This window comes from Lodderomyces elongisporus, chromosome 2 (genome assembly GCF_030384665.1).
Source record: "Lodderomyces elongisporus chromosome 2, complete sequence".
Taxonomy (NCBI): domain Eukaryota; kingdom Fungi; phylum Ascomycota; class Pichiomycetes; order Serinales; family Debaryomycetaceae; genus Lodderomyces; species Lodderomyces elongisporus.
This window is the reverse complement of record NC_083674.1, coordinates 2323290-2340473: the sequence shown is the minus strand read 5'-3', so window position 1 is coordinate 2340473 and position 17184 is coordinate 2323290. Positions and strand designations below refer to the sequence as shown.

At 43.4% G+C, this 17184-nt stretch overlaps 5 protein-coding genes across 5 annotated transcripts; all 5 read left to right on the top strand. All coding sequences in view use genetic code 12, as the record gives it.

Moving 5' to 3' along the window:
- Positions 1-10: 10 nt before the first annotated feature.
- Positions 11-3357, top strand: PVL30_002173 (uncharacterized protein; the record flags this gene model as incomplete). Its single annotated transcript, XM_061119327.1, has 5 exons — positions 11-694; positions 980-1320; positions 1624-1878; positions 1971-2250; positions 3325-3357. The coding sequence occupies 5 exons, from the start codon at positions 11-13 to the stop codon at positions 3355-3357; spliced, it is 1593 nt and encodes a 530-aa protein (XP_060975310.1).
- A 23-nt stretch (positions 3358-3380) lies between these two features.
- PVL30_002172 (uncharacterized protein) lies at positions 3381-6837 on the top strand (the record flags this gene model as incomplete). The annotated part of the gene is made up of 5 exons (XM_061119326.1): positions 3381-4064; positions 4350-4690; positions 4994-5248; positions 5341-5716; positions 6805-6837. 5 exons carry the CDS (start codon positions 3381-3383, stop codon positions 6835-6837), a joined length of 1689 nt encoding a protein of 562 aa, XP_060975309.1.
- Positions 6838-6860: 23 nt separating this feature from the next.
- Positions 6861-9206, top strand: PVL30_002171 (uncharacterized protein; the record flags this gene model as incomplete). The annotated part of the gene is made up of 4 exons (XM_061119325.1): positions 6861-7544; positions 7830-8170; positions 8472-8726; positions 8819-9206. 4 exons carry the CDS (start codon positions 6861-6863, stop codon positions 9204-9206), a joined length of 1668 nt encoding a protein of 555 aa, XP_060975308.1.
- Positions 9207-10314: 1108 nt separating this feature from the next.
- On the top strand, positions 10315-13689 carry PVL30_002170 (uncharacterized protein; the record flags this gene model as incomplete). The annotated part of the gene is made up of 5 exons (XM_061119324.1): positions 10315-10998; positions 11284-11624; positions 11928-12182; positions 12275-12554; positions 13657-13689. 5 exons carry the CDS (start codon positions 10315-10317, stop codon positions 13687-13689), a joined length of 1593 nt encoding a protein of 530 aa, XP_060975307.1.
- Positions 13690-13712: 23 nt separating this feature from the next.
- On the top strand, positions 13713-17171 carry PVL30_002169 (uncharacterized protein; the record flags this gene model as incomplete). Its single annotated transcript, XM_061119323.1, has 5 exons — positions 13713-14396; positions 14682-15022; positions 15328-15582; positions 15675-16050; positions 17139-17171. 5 exons carry the CDS (start codon positions 13713-13715, stop codon positions 17169-17171), a joined length of 1689 nt encoding a protein of 562 aa, XP_060975306.1.
- Positions 17172-17184: the final 13 nt, after the last annotated feature.

The following is a 17184-nucleotide window of genomic DNA, read 5'->3' as shown; positions in this document are numbered from 1 at the left end:
ATCTTAAATAATGTCATTTTTTAAAAACGCTTTTAACACCTCCCCCAAGTCAAAGGGGGAAAAACCAGCCGAACGCAAGGTTCGGTTTCAACTTCCCGGAGAACCTGTACCCCAATCAACCAAGCAGGTTTTCCAAAACCTCAAATCAACTTTGGCGAAGGGATTCAAACCTTCGCAAACACCTGGGAAATCACCCTCAGGTGCACCACTGCTGGAAACACCAGTTAAAAAGCTTACCAAGAAAGAGGCCGAAAGGTTTCTTCTTGTAGAGGGAATACACAAAAGTATTGCCGACTGCCTCAGGAGAACCTGGAAGTACGACGAAACTTTCAGTGTTTTTCTTAGGCACCAAGAATACACAACCAATATCGAGTCCTACCATGCAAAGCTGTTTCAAAGAGTAAGAAAGCTGTGGGGATGCCTGGAATCCACCTATTTACAGTCATTTGCGTCCATGGAAGACTCCATAACAAAAATAGGCAGCACCGCCTACAAATCTACAGATGGAAAATTTCTCATCTACAAGATTTCAGAGGAACACTCCGAAGACATCAGGAGAGAGCTTCCCAGAATGGGAAGCCACTACAAAGAGGCATCATTGATACTTCCCCACTTCCAACTCTTGAAAATGAATTTTGGAGGGGAGGAAACTATCTATGCAGTAAGTCCGGCATACGAGCACCAAGCAACTGAGGTATATTACTTGGGCACACAAGAAACAAGCCTGAAAAACACATATACCTCAAACACATACACATTTACAGACACAGACACAAACACAAACACAAACACAAACACAGACACAAACACAAACACAGACACAAACACAAACACCACACGCACATACAATTACATGACACGCAGGAACAAACGCGCATGTGACATGGGCGAACCCAGACCCACCTTCGCAACACTTTGCACCAACTCCGTTGTCCATAAGTCCTCATTTCTGAGGCCATTATACCACCCCATTGACCAGGGCTGTCCAACAGGCAATGTCCGCTTCCCCTTACTTACCAAAGAACGCGAGGACATCCTTCACAAATTGCAAAGGGACACGACCCATCTTATAGCCAGAAACAAAACAGGCTATAAGCTTCTAGTTGGGGTGGAGAGAAAAGTGGGTAGTCGACCAGGAATCCAAGTGCGGATTGTCGACTACCACAGGACATACACCAGGGAGAGGGGGTTTAGAAGGTTTTTTAGGTTTTTTAGGTTTGGAGGAGCAAATGTCAAAACACCAGAAGAATACGCTGCTTGGTTGATTAAGACTTTAGATCAGCACATTGAGGTTATCGAGGGGGAACTACATCTAGAAAAGTTCAAAATCAAAACACTACCCCCAACTACCAGCTTCACTCGCTGCATAAAAAACATAAAAGCGAGGATCAAAAGTCTAATGCTGGTCTCAACCAAGTAATAAAAGGAAAAAAAAAAAAAAAAAAAAATACAAAAACAGACGGACAAAAAAAAAGCACGTTACTGTCACTGGTGCTATTTCTGATGTTACCTCTGTTGCTGCTTCACGGACGACTATATCACAAACCCAACCATGATCCCAAAGCAGGGGAGCCCACCGACCTCTGCTACCGTTTTCCATAGCCTACCACAACATTGCACTAGTGTAGCTGCCGACTCACACATTTATTCTGAACTTGGCAGATCCTGCGACAAAATGGCGCCTTTGTCGTATGATCTTGTACGGGGAACGAAAAATGTGGAGGATGCATATGCACTAGGGGTATCAACAAGGCACAGCGGGATCATATTATCACAGGTTGGGTTGTGTAAGTCACCGTGCAAGTTGTTTCAGATGGTGCAGAAGAAAAGCTTGTGGAATCTGCTTCCGGGGTTTGTTAATGTTGCATCAAAATCATTGTTTGCTCGTGTTGGAATAGCACCACTACTACTACCACCACTAATATTTATCATATTTATCATATTTATTATATCCAACATATTTATTATAGTGTGTGCTATCCGACGTCGACCAAACTCAAACTATGCCATTCAAACTTGTCAGAAATGTTTTTGGTGTTATTCCTGGTGTTTTTTCCTGGTTGTGTCACTGGTTGCGTTGCTGATGGTGTTGCTGGTTGTGTTGCTGATGGTGTTGCTGGTTGTGTTGCTGATGTTATGTCTGGTTGTGTTGCTGGTGTTATGTCTGGTTGTGTTGCTGATGTTATGTCTGGTGGTGTTACTGATGTTATGTCTGGTGGTGTTGCTGATGTTATGTCTGGTGGTGTTGCTGTTCCTGCTATTAATCTTTGCACTTTTTTTTTCTAATATTAACACACTTTTCTGTTTATGTAAACACTCTGCTATTTGTAATTGAACCATTCTTCTATTTCGCATTCAGCCTACAAAATTGAACGTTCTGTATATTTCGCGCAATCGCTGTCATTGCAAACTAGAGTATCTCGGGTTGGAGTATGTGTATGTATACGCGCACGTGAGCTGCTGTGAACGAGTTAACCTCAGATACACGTAATATACACGTAAGATGGACGCGCGCGGGTGGGTGTGTACTTTACAAAAAACTTTACAAAAAAACACTACAGTGGGCAGCAGCAGTGATAGGAGCCAGATTCTCCCTATGTTCTGGAAGTGGCGCATTTTTGTAGAACTGACATAGGATCCAGCCTGGGGTTCAACCTAGGGCTCAACCTGGGATCCGGCCTATATGATGTAAATGTATGGGGCGGGGAAAGAGGGAGGGAGTAGCTGAGCCCACAGTTTTCCTCAAACTTCAGTAGAAAAATGTTTCCCTGTAAATTCGCACCAAACTCAGGGGAATAATCAACACACACAAACAATTCTCGACTCGTTGCAAGCTTGACGGCAATCCGTCGAGAATTGTTTGTGGAGATAGAATGCATTGCAGGATGTATAAGGTTGTAGATTGTGTTGAGCCAACATGCATCCAAACACACAATTCATCCACTCTGGTTGTCCACTTTCTGCTACAGCCACACACTATTGGCAGCACCCATTTGGCAGCACCCATTTGGTTTTTTGTTACGACGCGTTTGGTAGCGCATACAATTGCACACACACTGCTGAGCTACCAGAAGGGATTTCCTCGCCCTTCTGTTCCCCTCACTTCCTCGCGGGTTTTGCAACCAAAATGTATATGGCATAACACAATTTACTTGTTAGTCTCCAACCACAAGGCGTGGCGAGAGGGCTACTTGGTGAAGTATAAATATCCACAAACAAAACCCTTGTGACCTCAAACCTTTTTTTGCCCTTTTCTTTTTCTTCTTTTCCTTTTTCTTCTTCTTCTTTCGCCAGAAGTAAACCCACAACCAAAGTCTCACTTAGTACAGTTTAAACGAGTCAGACTTTACCAGTTAGTTTACTTAATTAAATCTTAAATAATGTCATTTTTTAAAAACGCTTTTAACACCTCCCCCAAGTCAAAGGGGGAAAAACCAGCCGAACGCAAGGTTCGGTTTCAACTTCCCGGAGAACCTGTACCCCAATCAACCAAGCAGGTTTTCCAAAACCTCAAATCAACTTTGGCGAAGGGATTCAAACCTTCGCAAACACCTGGGAAATCACCCTCAGGTGCACCACTGCTGGAAACACCAGTTAAAAAGCTTACCAAGAAAGAGGCCGAAAGGTTTCTTCTTGTAGAGGGAATACACAAAAGTATTGCCGACTGCCTCAGGAGAACCTGGAAGTACGACGAAACTTTCAGTGTTTTTCTTAGGCACCAAGAATACACAACCAATATCGAGTCCTACCATGCAAAGCTGTTTCAAAGAGTAAGAAAGCTGTGGGGATGCCTGGAATCCACCTATTTACAGTCATTTGCGTCCATGGAAGACTCCATAACAAAAATAGGCAGCACCGCCTACAAATCTACAGATGGAAAATTTCTCATCTACAAGATTTCAGAGGAACACTCCGAAGACATCAGGAGAGAGCTTCCCAGAATGGGAAGCCACTACAAAGAGGCATCATTGATACTTCCCCACTTCCAACTCTTGAAAATGAATTTTGGAGGGGAGGAAACTATCTATGCAGTAAGTCCGGCATACGAGCACCAAGCAACTGAGGTATATTACTTGGGCACACAAGAAACAAGCCTGAAAAACACATATACCTCAAACACATACACATTTACAGACACAGACACAAACACAAACACAAACACAAACACAAACACAAACACAAACACAGACACAAACACAAACACCACACGCACATACAATTACATGACACGCAGGAACAAACGCGCATGTGACATGGGCGAACCCAGACCCACCTTCGCAACACTTTGCACCAACTCCGTTGTCCATAAGTCCTCATTTCTGAGGCCATTATACCACCCCATTGACCAGGGCTGTCCAACAGGCAATGTCCGCTTCCCCTTACTTACCAAAGAACGCGAGGACATCCTTCACAAATTGCAAAGGGACACGACCCATCTTATAGCCAGAAACAAAACAGGCTATAAGCTTCTAGTTGGGGTGGAGAGAAAAGTGGGTAGTCGACCAGGAATCCAAGTGCGGATTGTCGACTACCACAGGACATACACCAGGGAGAGGGGGTTTAGAAGGTTTTTTAGGTTTTTTAGGTTTGGAGGAGCAAATGTCAAAACACCAGAAGAATACGCTGCTTGGTTGATTAAGACTTTAGATCAGCACATTGAGGTTATCGAGGGGGAACTACATCTAGAAAAGTTCAAAATCAAAACACTACCCCCAACTACCAGCTTCACTCGCTGCATAAAAAACATAAAAGCGAGGATCAAAAGTCTAATGCTGGTCTCAACCAAGTAATAAAAGGAAAAAAAAAAAAAAAAAAAAATACAAAAACAGACGGACAAAAAAAAAGCACGTTACTGTCACTGGTGCTATTTCTGATGTTACCTCTGTTGCTGCTTCACGGATGACTATATCACAAACCCAACCATGATCCCAAAGCAGGGGAGCCCACTGACCTCTGCTACCGTTTTCCATAGCCTACCACAACATTGCACTAGTGTAGCTGCCGACTCACACATTTATTCTGAACTTGGCAGATCCTGCGACAAAATGGCGCCTTTGTCGTATGATCTTGTACGGGGAACGAAAAATGTGGAGGATGCATATGCACTAGGGGTATCAACAAGGCACAGCGGGATCATATTATCACAGGTTGGGTTGTGTAAGTCACCGTGCAAGTTGTTTCAGATGGTGCAGAAGAAAAGCTTGTGGAATCTGCTTCCGGGGTTTGTTAATGTTGCATCAAAATCATTGTTTGCTCGTGTTGGAATAGCACCACTACTACTACCACCACTAATATTTATCATATTTATCATATTTATTATATCCAACATATTTATTATAGTGTGTGCTATCCGACGTCGACCAAACTCAAACTATGCCATTCAAACTTGTCAGAAATGTTTTTGGTGTTATTCCTGGTGTTTTTTCCTGGTTGTGTCACTGGTTGCGTTGCTGATGGTGTTGCTGGTTGTGTTGCTGATGGTGTTGCTGGTTGTGTTGCTGATGTTATGTCTGGTTGTGTTGCTGATGTTATGTCTGGTTGTGTTGCTGGTGTTATGTCTGGTGGTGTTACTGATGTTATGTCTGGTTGTGTTGCTGGTGTTATGTCTGGTTGTGTTGCTGGTGTTATGTCTGGTGGTGTTACTGATGTTATGTCTGGTGGTGTTGCTGATGGTGTTGCTGATGGTGTTGCTGATGTTATGTCTGGTGGTGTTGCTGTTCCTGCTATTAATCTTTGCACTTTTTTTTTCTAATATTAACACACTTTTCTGTTTATGTAAACACTCTGCTATTTGTAATTGAACCATTCTTCTATTTCGCATTCAGCCTACAAAATTGAACGTTCTGTATATTTCGCGCAATCGCTGTCATTGCAAACTAGAGTATCTCGGGTTGGAGTATGTGTATGTATACGCGCACGTGAGCTGCTGTGAACGAGTTAACCTCAGATACACGTAATATACACGTAAGATGGACGCGCGCGGGTGGGTGTGTACTTTACAAAAAACTTTACAAAAAAACACTACAGTGGGCAGCAGCAGTGATAGGAGCCAGATTCTCCCTATGTTCTGGAAGTGGCGCATTTTTGTAGAACTGACATAGGATCCAGCCTGGGGTTCAACCTAGGGCTCAACCTGGGATCCGGCCTATATGATGTAAATGTATGGGGCGGGGAAAGAGGGAGGGAGTAGCTGAGCCCACAGTTTTCCTCAAACTTCAGTAGAAAAATGTTTCCCTGTAAATTCGCACCAAACTCAGGGGAATAATCAACACACACAAACAATTCTCGACTCGTTGCAAGCTTGACGGCAATCCGTCGAGAATTGTTTGTGGAGATAGAATGCATTGCAGGATGTATAAGGTTGTAGATTGTGTTGAGCCAACATGCATCCAAACACACAATTCATCCACTCTGGTTGTCCACTTTCTGCTACAGCCACACACTATTGGCAGCACCCATTTGGCAGCACCCATTTGGCAGCACCCATTTGGTTTTTTGTTACGACGCGTTTGGTAGCGCATACAATTGCACACACACTGCTGAGCTACCAGAAGGGATTTCCTCGCCCTTCTGTTCCCCTCACTTCCTCGCGGGTTTTGCAACCAAAATGTATATGGCATAACACAATTTACTTGTTAGTCTCCAACCACAAGGCGTGGCGAGAGGGCTACTTGGTGAAGTATAAATATCCACAAACAAAACCCTTGTGACCTCAAACCTTTTTTTGCCCTTTTCTTTTTCTTCTTTTCCTTTTTCTTCTTCTTCTTTCGCCAGAAGTAAACCCACAACCAAAGTCTCACTTAGTACAGTTTAAACGAGTCAGACTTTACCAGTTAGTTTACTTAATTAAATCTTAAATAATGTCATTTTTTAAAAACGCTTTTAACACCTCCCCCAAGTCAAAGGGGGAAAAACCAGCCGAACGCAAGGTTCGGTTTCAACTTCCCGGAGAACCTGTACCCCAATCAACCAAGCAGGTTTTCCAAAACCTCAAATCAACTTTGGCGAAGGGATTCAAACCTTCGCAAACACCTGGGAAATCACCCTCAGGTGCACCACTGCTGGAAACACCAGTTAAAAAGCTTACCAAGAAAGAGGCCGAAAGGTTTCTTCTTGTAGAGGGAATACACAAAAGTATTGCCGACTGCCTCAGGAGAACCTGGAAGTACGACGAAACTTTCAGTGTTTTTCTTAGGCACCAAGAATACACAACCAATATCGAGTCCTACCATGCAAAGCTGTTTCAAAGAGTAATAAAGCTGTGGGGATGCCTGGAATCCACCTATTTACAGTCATTTGCGTCCATGGAAGACTCCATAACAAAAATAGGCAGCACCGCCTACAAATCTACAGATGGAAAATTTCTCATCTACAAGATTTCAGAGGAACACTCCGAAGACATCAGGAGAGAGCTTCCCAGAATGGGAAGCCACTACAAAGAGGCATCATTGATACTTCCCCACTTCCAACTCTTGAAAATGAATTTTGGAGGGGAGGAAACTATCTATGCAGTAAGTCCGGCATACGAGCACCAAGCAACTGAGGTATATTACTTGGGCACACAAGAAACAAGCCTGAAAAACACATATACCTCAAACACATACACATTTACAGACACAGACACAAACACAAACACAAACACAAACACAGACACAAACACAAACACAGACACAAACACAAACACCACACGCACATACAATTACATGACACGCAGGAACAAACGCGCATGTGACATGGGCGAACCCAGACCCACCTTCGCAACACTTTGCACCAACTCCGTTGTCCATAAGTCCTCATTTCTGAGGCCATTATACCACCCCATTGACCAGGGCTGTCCAACAGGCAATGTCCGCTTCCCCTTACTTACCAAAGAACGCGAGGACATCCTTCACAAATTGCAAAGGGACACGACCCATCTTATAGCCAGAAACAAAACAGGCTATAAGCTTCTAGTTGGGGTGGAGAGAAAAGTGGGTAGTCGACCAGGAATCCAAGTGCGGATTGTCGACTACCACAGGACATACACCAGGGAGAGGGGGTTTAGAAGGTTTTTTAGGTTTTTTAGGTTTGGAGGAGCAAATGTCAAAACACCAGAAGAATACGCTGCTTGGTTGATTAAGACTTTAGATCAGCACATTGAGGTTATCGAGGGGGAACTACATCTAGAAAAGTTCAAAATCAAAACACTACCCCCAACTACCAGCTTCACTCGCTGCATAAAAAACATAAAAGCGAGGATCAAAAGTCTAATGCTGGTCTCAACCAAGTAATAAAAGGAAAAAAAAAAAAAAAAAAATACAAAAACAGACGGACAAAAAAAAAGCACGTTACTGTCACTGGTGCTATTTCTGATGTTACCTCTGTTGCTGCTTCACGGATGACTATATCACAAACCCAACCATGATCCCAAAGCAGGGGAGCCCACCGACCTCTGCTACCGTTTCCCATAGCCTACCACAACATTGCACTAGTGTAGCTGCCGACTCACACATTTATTCTGAACTTGGCAGATCCTGCGACAAAATGGCGCCTTTGTCGTATGATCTTGTACGGGGAACGAAAAATGTGGAGGATGCATATGCACTAGGGGTATCAACAAGGCACAGCGGGATCATATTATCACAGGTTGGGTTGTGTAAGTCACCGTGCAAGTTGTTTCAGATGGTGCAGAAGAAAAGCTTGTGGAATCTGCTTCCGGGGTTTGTTAATGTTGCATCAAAATCATTGTTTGCTCGTGTTGGAATAGCACCACTACTACTACCACCACTAATATTTATCATATTTATCATATTTATTATATCCAACATATTTATTATAGTGTGTGCTATCCGACGTCGACCAAACTCAAACTATGCCATTCAAACTTGTCAGAAATGTTTTTGGTGTTATTCCTGGTGTTTTTTCCTGGTTGTGTCACTGGTTGCGTTGCTGATGGTGTTGCTGGTTGTGTTGCTGATGGTGTTGCTGGTTGTGTTGCTGATGTTATGTCTGGTTGTGTTGCTGATGTTATGTCTGGTTGTGTTGCTGGTGTTATGTCTGGTGGTGTTACTGATGTTATGTCTGGTTGTGTTGCTGGTGTTATGTCTGGTTGTGTTGCTGGTGTTATGTCTGGTGGTGTTGCTGATGGTGTTGCTGATGGTGTTGCTGATGTTATGTCTGGTGGTGTTGCTGTTCCTGCTATTAATCTTTGCACTTTTTTTTTCTAATATTAACACACTTTTCTGTTTATGTAAACACTCTGCTATTTGTAATTGAACCATTCTTCTATTTCGCATTCAGCCTACAAAATTGAACGTTCTGTATATTTCGCGCAATCGCTGTCATTGCAAACTAGAGTATCTCGGGTTGGAGTATGTGTATGTATACGCGCACGTGAGCTGCTGTGAACGAGTTAACCTCAGATACACGTAATATACACGTAAGATGGACGCGCGCGGGTGGGTGTGTACTTTACAAAAAACTTTACAAAAAAACACTACAGTGGGCAGCAGCAGTGATAGGAGCCAGATTCTCCCTATGTTCTGGAAGTGGCGCATTTTTGTAGAACTGACATAGGATCCAGCCTGGGGTTCAACCTAGGGCTCAACCTGGGATCCGGCCTATATGATGTAAATGTATGGGGCGGGGAAAGAGGGAGGGAGTAGCTGAGCCCACAGTTTTCCTCAAACTTCAGTAGAAAAATGTTTCCCTGTAAATTCGCACCAAACTCAGGGGAATAATCAACACACACAAACAATTCTCGACTCGTTGCAAGCTTGACGGCAATCCGTCGAGAATTGTTTGTGGAGATAGAATGCATTGCAGGATGTATAAGGTTGTAGATTGTGTTGAGCCAACATGCATCCAAACACACAATTCATCCACTCTGGTTGTCCACTTTCTGCTACAGCCACACACTATTGGCAGCACCCATTTGGCAGCACCCATTTGGCAGCACCCATTTGGTTTTTTGTTACGACGCGTTTGGTAGCGCATACAATTGCACACACACTGCTGAGCTACCAGAAGGGATTTCCTCGCCCTTCTGTTCCCCTCACTTCCTCGCGGGTTTTGCAACCAAAATGTATATGGCATAACACAATTTACTTGTTAGTCTCCAACCACAAGGCGTGGCGAGAGGGCTACTTGGTGAAGTATAAATATCCACAAACAAAATCCTTGTGACCTCAAACCTTTTTTTGCCCTTTTCTTTTTCTTCTTTTCCTTTTTCTTCTTCTTCTTTCGCCAGAAGTAAACCCACAACCAAAGTCTCACTTAGTACAGTTTAAACGAGTCAGACTTTACCAGTTAGTTTACTTAATTAAATCTTAAATAATGTCATTTTTTAAAAACGCTTTTAACACCTCCCCCAAGTCAAAGGGGGAAAAACCAGCCGAACGCAAGGTTCGGTTTCAACTTCCCGGAGAACCTGTACCCCAATCAACCAAGCAGGTTTTCCAAAACCTCAAATCAACTTTGGCGAAGGGATTCAAACCTTCGCAAACACCTGGGAAATCACCCTCAGGTGCACCACTGCTGGAAACACCAGTTAAAAAGCTTACCAAGAAAGAGGCCGAAAGGTTTCTTCTTGTAGAGGGAATACACAAAAGTATTGCCGACTGCCTCAGGAGAACCTGGAAGTACGACGAAACTTTCAGTGTTTTTCTTAGGCACCAAGAATACACAACCAATATCGAGTCCTACCATGCAAAGCTGTTTCAAAGAGTAAGAAAGCTGTGGGGATGCCTGGAATCCACCTATTTACAGTCATTTGCGTCCATGGAAGACTCCATAACAAAAATAGGCAGCACCGCCTACAAATCTACAGATGGAAAATTTCTCATCTACAAGATTTCAGAGGAACACTCCGAAGACATCAGGAGAGAGCTTCCCAGAATGGGAAGCCACTACAAAGAGGCATCATTGATACTTCCCCACTTCCAACTCTTGAAAATGAATTTTGGAGGGGAGGAAACTATCTATGCAGTAAGTCCGGCATACGAGCACCAAGCAACTGAGGTATATTACTTGGGCACACAAGAAACAAGCCTGAAAAACACATATACCTCAAACACATACACATTTACAGACACAGACACAAACACAAACACAAACACAAACACAGACACAAACACAAACACAGACACAAACACAAACACCACACGCACATACAATTACATGACACGCAGGAACAAACGCGCATGTGACATGGGCGAACCCAGACCCACCTTCGCAACACTTTGCACCAACTCCGTTGTCCATAAGTCCTCATTTCTGAGGCCATTATACCACCCCATTGACCAGGGCTGTCCAACAGGCAATGTCCGCTTCCCCTTACTTACCAAAGAACGCGAGGACATCCTTCACAAATTGCAAAGGGACACGACCCATCTTATAGCCAGAAACAAAACAGGCTATAAGCTTCTAGTTGGGGTGGAGAGAAAAGTGGGTAGTCGACCAGGAATCCAAGTGCGGATTGTCGACTACCACAGGACATACACCAGGGAGAGGGGGTTTAGAAGGTTTTTTAGGTTTTTTAGGTTTGGAGGAGCAAATGTCAAAACACCAGAAGAATACGCTGCTTGGTTGATTAAGACTTTAGATCAGCACATTGAGGTTATCGAGGGGGAACTACATCTAGAAAAGTTCAAAATCAAAACACTACCCCCAACTACCAGCTTCACTCGCTGCATAAAAAACATAAAAGCGAGGATCAAAAGTCTAATGCTGGTCTCAACCAAGTAATAAAAGGAAAAAAAAAAAAAAAAAAAAATACAAAAACAGACGGACAAAAAAAAAGCACGTTACTGTCACTGGTGCTATTTCTGATGTTACCTCTGTTGCTGCTTCACGGACGACTATATCACAAACCCAACCATGATCCCAAAGCAGGGGAGCCCACCGACCTCTGCTACCGTTTTCCATAGCCTACCACAACATTGCACTAGTGTAGCTGCCGACTCACACATTTATTCTGAACTTGGCAGATCCTGCGACAAAATGGCGCCTTTGTCGTATGATCTTGTACGGGGAACGAAAAATGTGGAGGATGCATATGCACTAGGGGTATCAACAAGGCACAGCGGGATCATATTATCACAGGTTGGGTTGTGTAAGTCACCGTGCAAGTTGTTTCAGATGGTGCAGAAGAAAAGCTTGTGGAATCTGCTTCCGGGGTTTGTTAATGTTGCATCAAAATCATTGTTTGCTCGTGTTGGAATAGCACCACTACTACTACCACCACTAATATTTATCATATTTATCATATTTATTATATCCAACATATTTATTATAGTGTGTGCTATCCGACGTCGACCAAACTCAAACTATGCCATTCAAACTTGTCAGAAATGTTTTTGGTGTTATTCCTGGTGTTTTTTCCTGGTTGTGTCACTGGTTGCGTTGCTGATGGTGTTGCTGGTTGTGTTGCTGATGGTGTTGCTGGTTGTGTTGCTGATGTTATGTCTGGTTGTGTTGCTGGTGTTATGTCTGGTTGTGTTGCTGATGTTATGTCTGGTGGTGTTACTGATGTTATGTCTGGTGGTGTTGCTGATGTTATGTCTGGTGGTGTTGCTGTTCCTGCTATTAATCTTTGCACTTTTTTTTTCTAATATTAACACACTTTTCTGTTTATGTAAACACTCTGCTATTTGTAATTGAACCATTCTTCTATTTCGCATTCAGCCTACAAAATTGAACGTTCTGTATATTTCGCGCAATCGCTGTCATTGCAAACTAGAGTATCTCGGGTTGGAGTATGTGTATGTATACGCGCACGTGAGCTGCTGTGAACGAGTTAACCTCAGATACACGTAATATACACGTAAGATGGACGCGCGCGGGTGGGTGTGTACTTTACAAAAAACTTTACAAAAAAACACTACAGTGGGCAGCAGCAGTGATAGGAGCCAGATTCTCCCTATGTTCTGGAAGTGGCGCATTTTTGTAGAACTGACATAGGATCCAGCCTGGGGTTCAACCTAGGGCTCAACCTGGGATCCGGCCTATATGATGTAAATGTATGGGGCGGGGAAAGAGGGAGGGAGTAGCTGAGCCCACAGTTTTCCTCAAACTTCAGTAGAAAAATGTTTCCCTGTAAATTCGCACCAAACTCAGGGGAATAATCAACACACACAAACAATTCTCGACTCGTTGCAAGCTTGACGGCAATCCGTCGAGAATTGTTTGTGGAGATAGAATGCATTGCAGGATGTATAAGGTTGTAGATTGTGTTGAGCCAACATGCATCCAAACACACAATTCATCCACTCTGGTTGTCCACTTTCTGCTACAGCCACACACTATTGGCAGCACCCATTTGGCAGCACCCATTTGGCAGCACCCATTTGGCAGCACCCATTTGGTTTTTTGTTACGACGCGTTTGGTAGCGCGTACAATTGCACACACACTGCTGAGCTACCAGAAGGGATTTCCTCGCCCTTCTGTTCCCCTCACTTCCTCGCGGGTTTTGCAACCAAAATGTATATGGCATAACACAATTTACTTGTTAGTCTCCAACCACAAGGCGTGGCGAGAGGGCTACTTGGTGAAGTATAAATATCCACAAACAAAACCCTTGTGACCTCAAACCTTTTTTTGCCCTTTTCTTTTTCTTCTTTTCCTTTTTCTTCTTCTTCTTTCGCCAGAAGTAAACCCACAACCAAAGTCTCACTTAGTACAGTTTAAACGAGTCAGACTTTACCAGTTAGTTTACTTAATTAAATCTTAAATAATGTCATTTTTTAAAAACGCTTTTAACACCTCCCCCAAGTCAAAGGGGGAAAAACCAGCCGAACGCAAGGTTCGGTTTCAACTTCCCGGAGAACCTGTACCCCAATCAACCAAGCAGGTTTTCCAAAACCTCAAATCAACTTTGGCGAAGGGATTCAAACCTTCGCAAACACCTGGGAAATCACCCTCAGGTGCACCACTGCTGGAAACACCAGTTAAAAAGCTTACCAAGAAAGAGGCCGAAAGGTTTCTTCTTGTAGAGGGAATACACAAAAGTATTGCCGACTGCCTCAGGAGAACCTGGAAGTACGACGAAACTTTCAGTGTTTTTCTTAGGCACCAAGAATACACAACCAATATCGAGTCCTACCATGCAAAGCTGTTTCAAAGAGTAAGAAAGCTGTGGGGATGCCTGGAATCCACCTATTTACAGTCATTTGCGTCCATGGAAGACTCCATAACAAAAATAGGCAGCACCGCCTACAAATCTACAGATGGAAAATTTCTCATCTACAAGATTTCAGAGGAACACTCCGAAGACATCAGGAGAGAGCTTCCCAGAATGGGAAGCCACTACAAAGAGGCATCATTGATACTTCCCCACTTCCAACTCTTGAAAATGAATTTTGGAGGGGAGGAAACTATCTATGCAGTAAGTCCGGCATACGAGCACCAAGCAACTGAGGTATATTACTTGGGCACACAAGAAACAAGCCTGAAAAACACATATACCTCAAACACATACACATTTACAGACACAGACACAAACACAAACACAAACACAAACACAGACACAAACACAAACACAGACACAAACACAAACACCACACGCACATACAATTACATGACACGCAGGAACAAACGCGCATGTGACATGTGCGAACCCAGACCCACCTTCGCAACACTTTGCACCAACTCCGTTGTCCATAAGTCCTCATTTCTGAGGCCATTATACCACCCCATTGACCAGGGCTGTCCAACAGGCAATGTCCGCTTCCCCTTACTTACCAAAGAACGCGAGGACATCCTTCACAAATTGCAAAGGGACACGACCCATCTTATAGCCAGAAACAAAACAGGCTATAAGCTTCTAGTTGGGGTGGAGAGAAAAGTGGGTAGTCGACCAGGAATCCAAGTGCGGATTGTCGACTACCACAGGACATACACCAGGGAGAGGGGGTTTAGAAGGTTTTTTAGGTTTTTTAGGTTTGGAGGAGCAAATGTCAAAACACCAGAAGAATACGCTGCTTGGTTGATTAAGACTTTAGATCAGCACATTGAGGTTATCGAGGGGGAACTACATCTAGAAAAGTTCAAAATCAAAACACTACCCCCAACTACCAGCTTCACTCGCTGCATAAAAAACATAAAAGCGAGGATCAAAAGTCTAATGCTGGTCTCAACCAAGTAATAAAAGGAAAAAAAAAAAAAAAAAAAAAATACAAAAACAGACGGACAAAAAAAAAGCACGTTACTGTCACTGGTGCTATTTCTGATGTTATCTCTGTTGCTGCTTCACGGATGACTATATCACAAACCCAACCATGATCCCAAAGCAGGGGGAGCCCACTGACCTCTGCTACCGTTTTCCATAGCCTACCACAACATTGCACTAGTGTAGCTGCCGACTCACACATTTATTCTGAACTTGGCAGATCCTGCGACAAAATGGCGCCTTTGTCGTATGATCTTGTACGGGGGACGAAAAATGTTGAGGATGCATATGCACTAGGGGTATCAACAAGGCACAGCGGGATCATATTATCACAGGTTGGGTTGTGTAAGTCACCGTGCAAGTTGTTTCAGATGGTGCAGAAGAAAAGCTTGTGGAATCTGCTTCCGGGGTTTGTTAATGTTGCATCAAAATCATTGTTTGCTCGTGTTGGAATAGCACCACTACTACTACCACCACTAATATTTATCATATTTATCATATTTATTATATCCAACATATTTATTATAGTGTGTGCTATCCGACGTCGACCAAACTCAAACTATGCCATTCAAACTTGTCAGAAATGTTTTTGGTGTTATTCCTGGTGTTTTTTCCTGGTTGTGTCACTGGTTGCGTTGCTGATGGTGTTGCTGGTTGTGTTGCTGATGGTGTTGCTGGTTGTGTTGCTGATGTTATGTCTGGTTGTGTTGCTGATGTTATGTCTGGTTGTGTTGCTGGTGTTATGTCTGGTGGTGTTACTGATGTTATGTCTGGTTGTGTTGCTGGTGTTATGTCTGGTTGTGTTGCTGGTGTTATGTCTGGTGGTGTTACTGATGTTATGTCTGGTGGTGTTGCTGATGGTGTTGCTGATGGTGTTGCTGATGTTATGTCTGGTGGTGTTGCTGTTCCTGCTATTAATCTTTGCACTTTTTTTTTCTAATATTAACACACTTTTCTGTTTATGTAAACACTCTGCTATTTGTAATTGAACCATTCTTCTATTTCGCATTCAGCCTACAAAATTGAACGTTCTGTATATTTCGCGCAATCGCTGTCATTGCAAACTAGAGTATCTCGGGTTGGAGTATGTGTATGTATACGCGCACGTGAGCTGCTGTGAACGAGTTAACCTCAGATACACGTAATATACACGTAAGATGGACGCGCGCGGGTGGGTGTGTACTTTACAAAAAACTTTACAAAAAAACACTACAGTGGGCAGCAGCAGTGATAGGAGCCAGATTCTCCCTATGTTCTGGAAGTGGCGCATTTTTGTAGAACTGACATAGGATCCAGCCTGGGGTTCAACCTAGGGCTCAACCTGGGATCCGGCCTATATGATGTAAATGTATGGGGCGGGGAAAGAGGGAGGGAGTAGCTGAGCCCACAGTTTTCCTCAAACTTCAGTAGAAAAATGTTTCCCTGTAAATTCGCACCAAACTCAGGGGAATAATCAACACACACAAACAATTCTCGACTCGTTGCAAGCTTGACGGCAATCCGTCGAGAATTGTTTGTGGAGATAGAATGCATTGCAGGATGTATAAGGTTGTAGATTGTGTTGAGCCAACATGCATCCAAACACACAATTCATCCACTCTGGTTGTCCACTTTCTGCTACAGCCACACACTATTGGCAGCACCCATTTGGCAGCACCCATTTGGCAGCACCCATTTGGTTTTTTGTTACGACGCGTTTGGTAGCGCATACAATTGCACACACACTGCTGAGCTACCAGAAGGGATTTCCTCGCCCTTCTGTTCCCCTCACTTCCTCGCGGGTTTTGCAACCAAAATGTATATGGCATAACACAATTTACTTGTTAGTCTCCAACCACAAGGCGTGGCGAGAGGGCTACTTGGTGAAGTATAAATATCCACAAACAAAACCCTTGTGACCTCAAACCTTTTTTTGCCCTTTTCTTTTTCTTCTTTTCCTTTTTCTTCTTCTTCTTTCGCCAGAAGTAAACCCACAACCAAAGTCTCACTTAGTACAGTTTAAACGAGTCAGACTTTACCAGTTAGTTTACTTAATTAA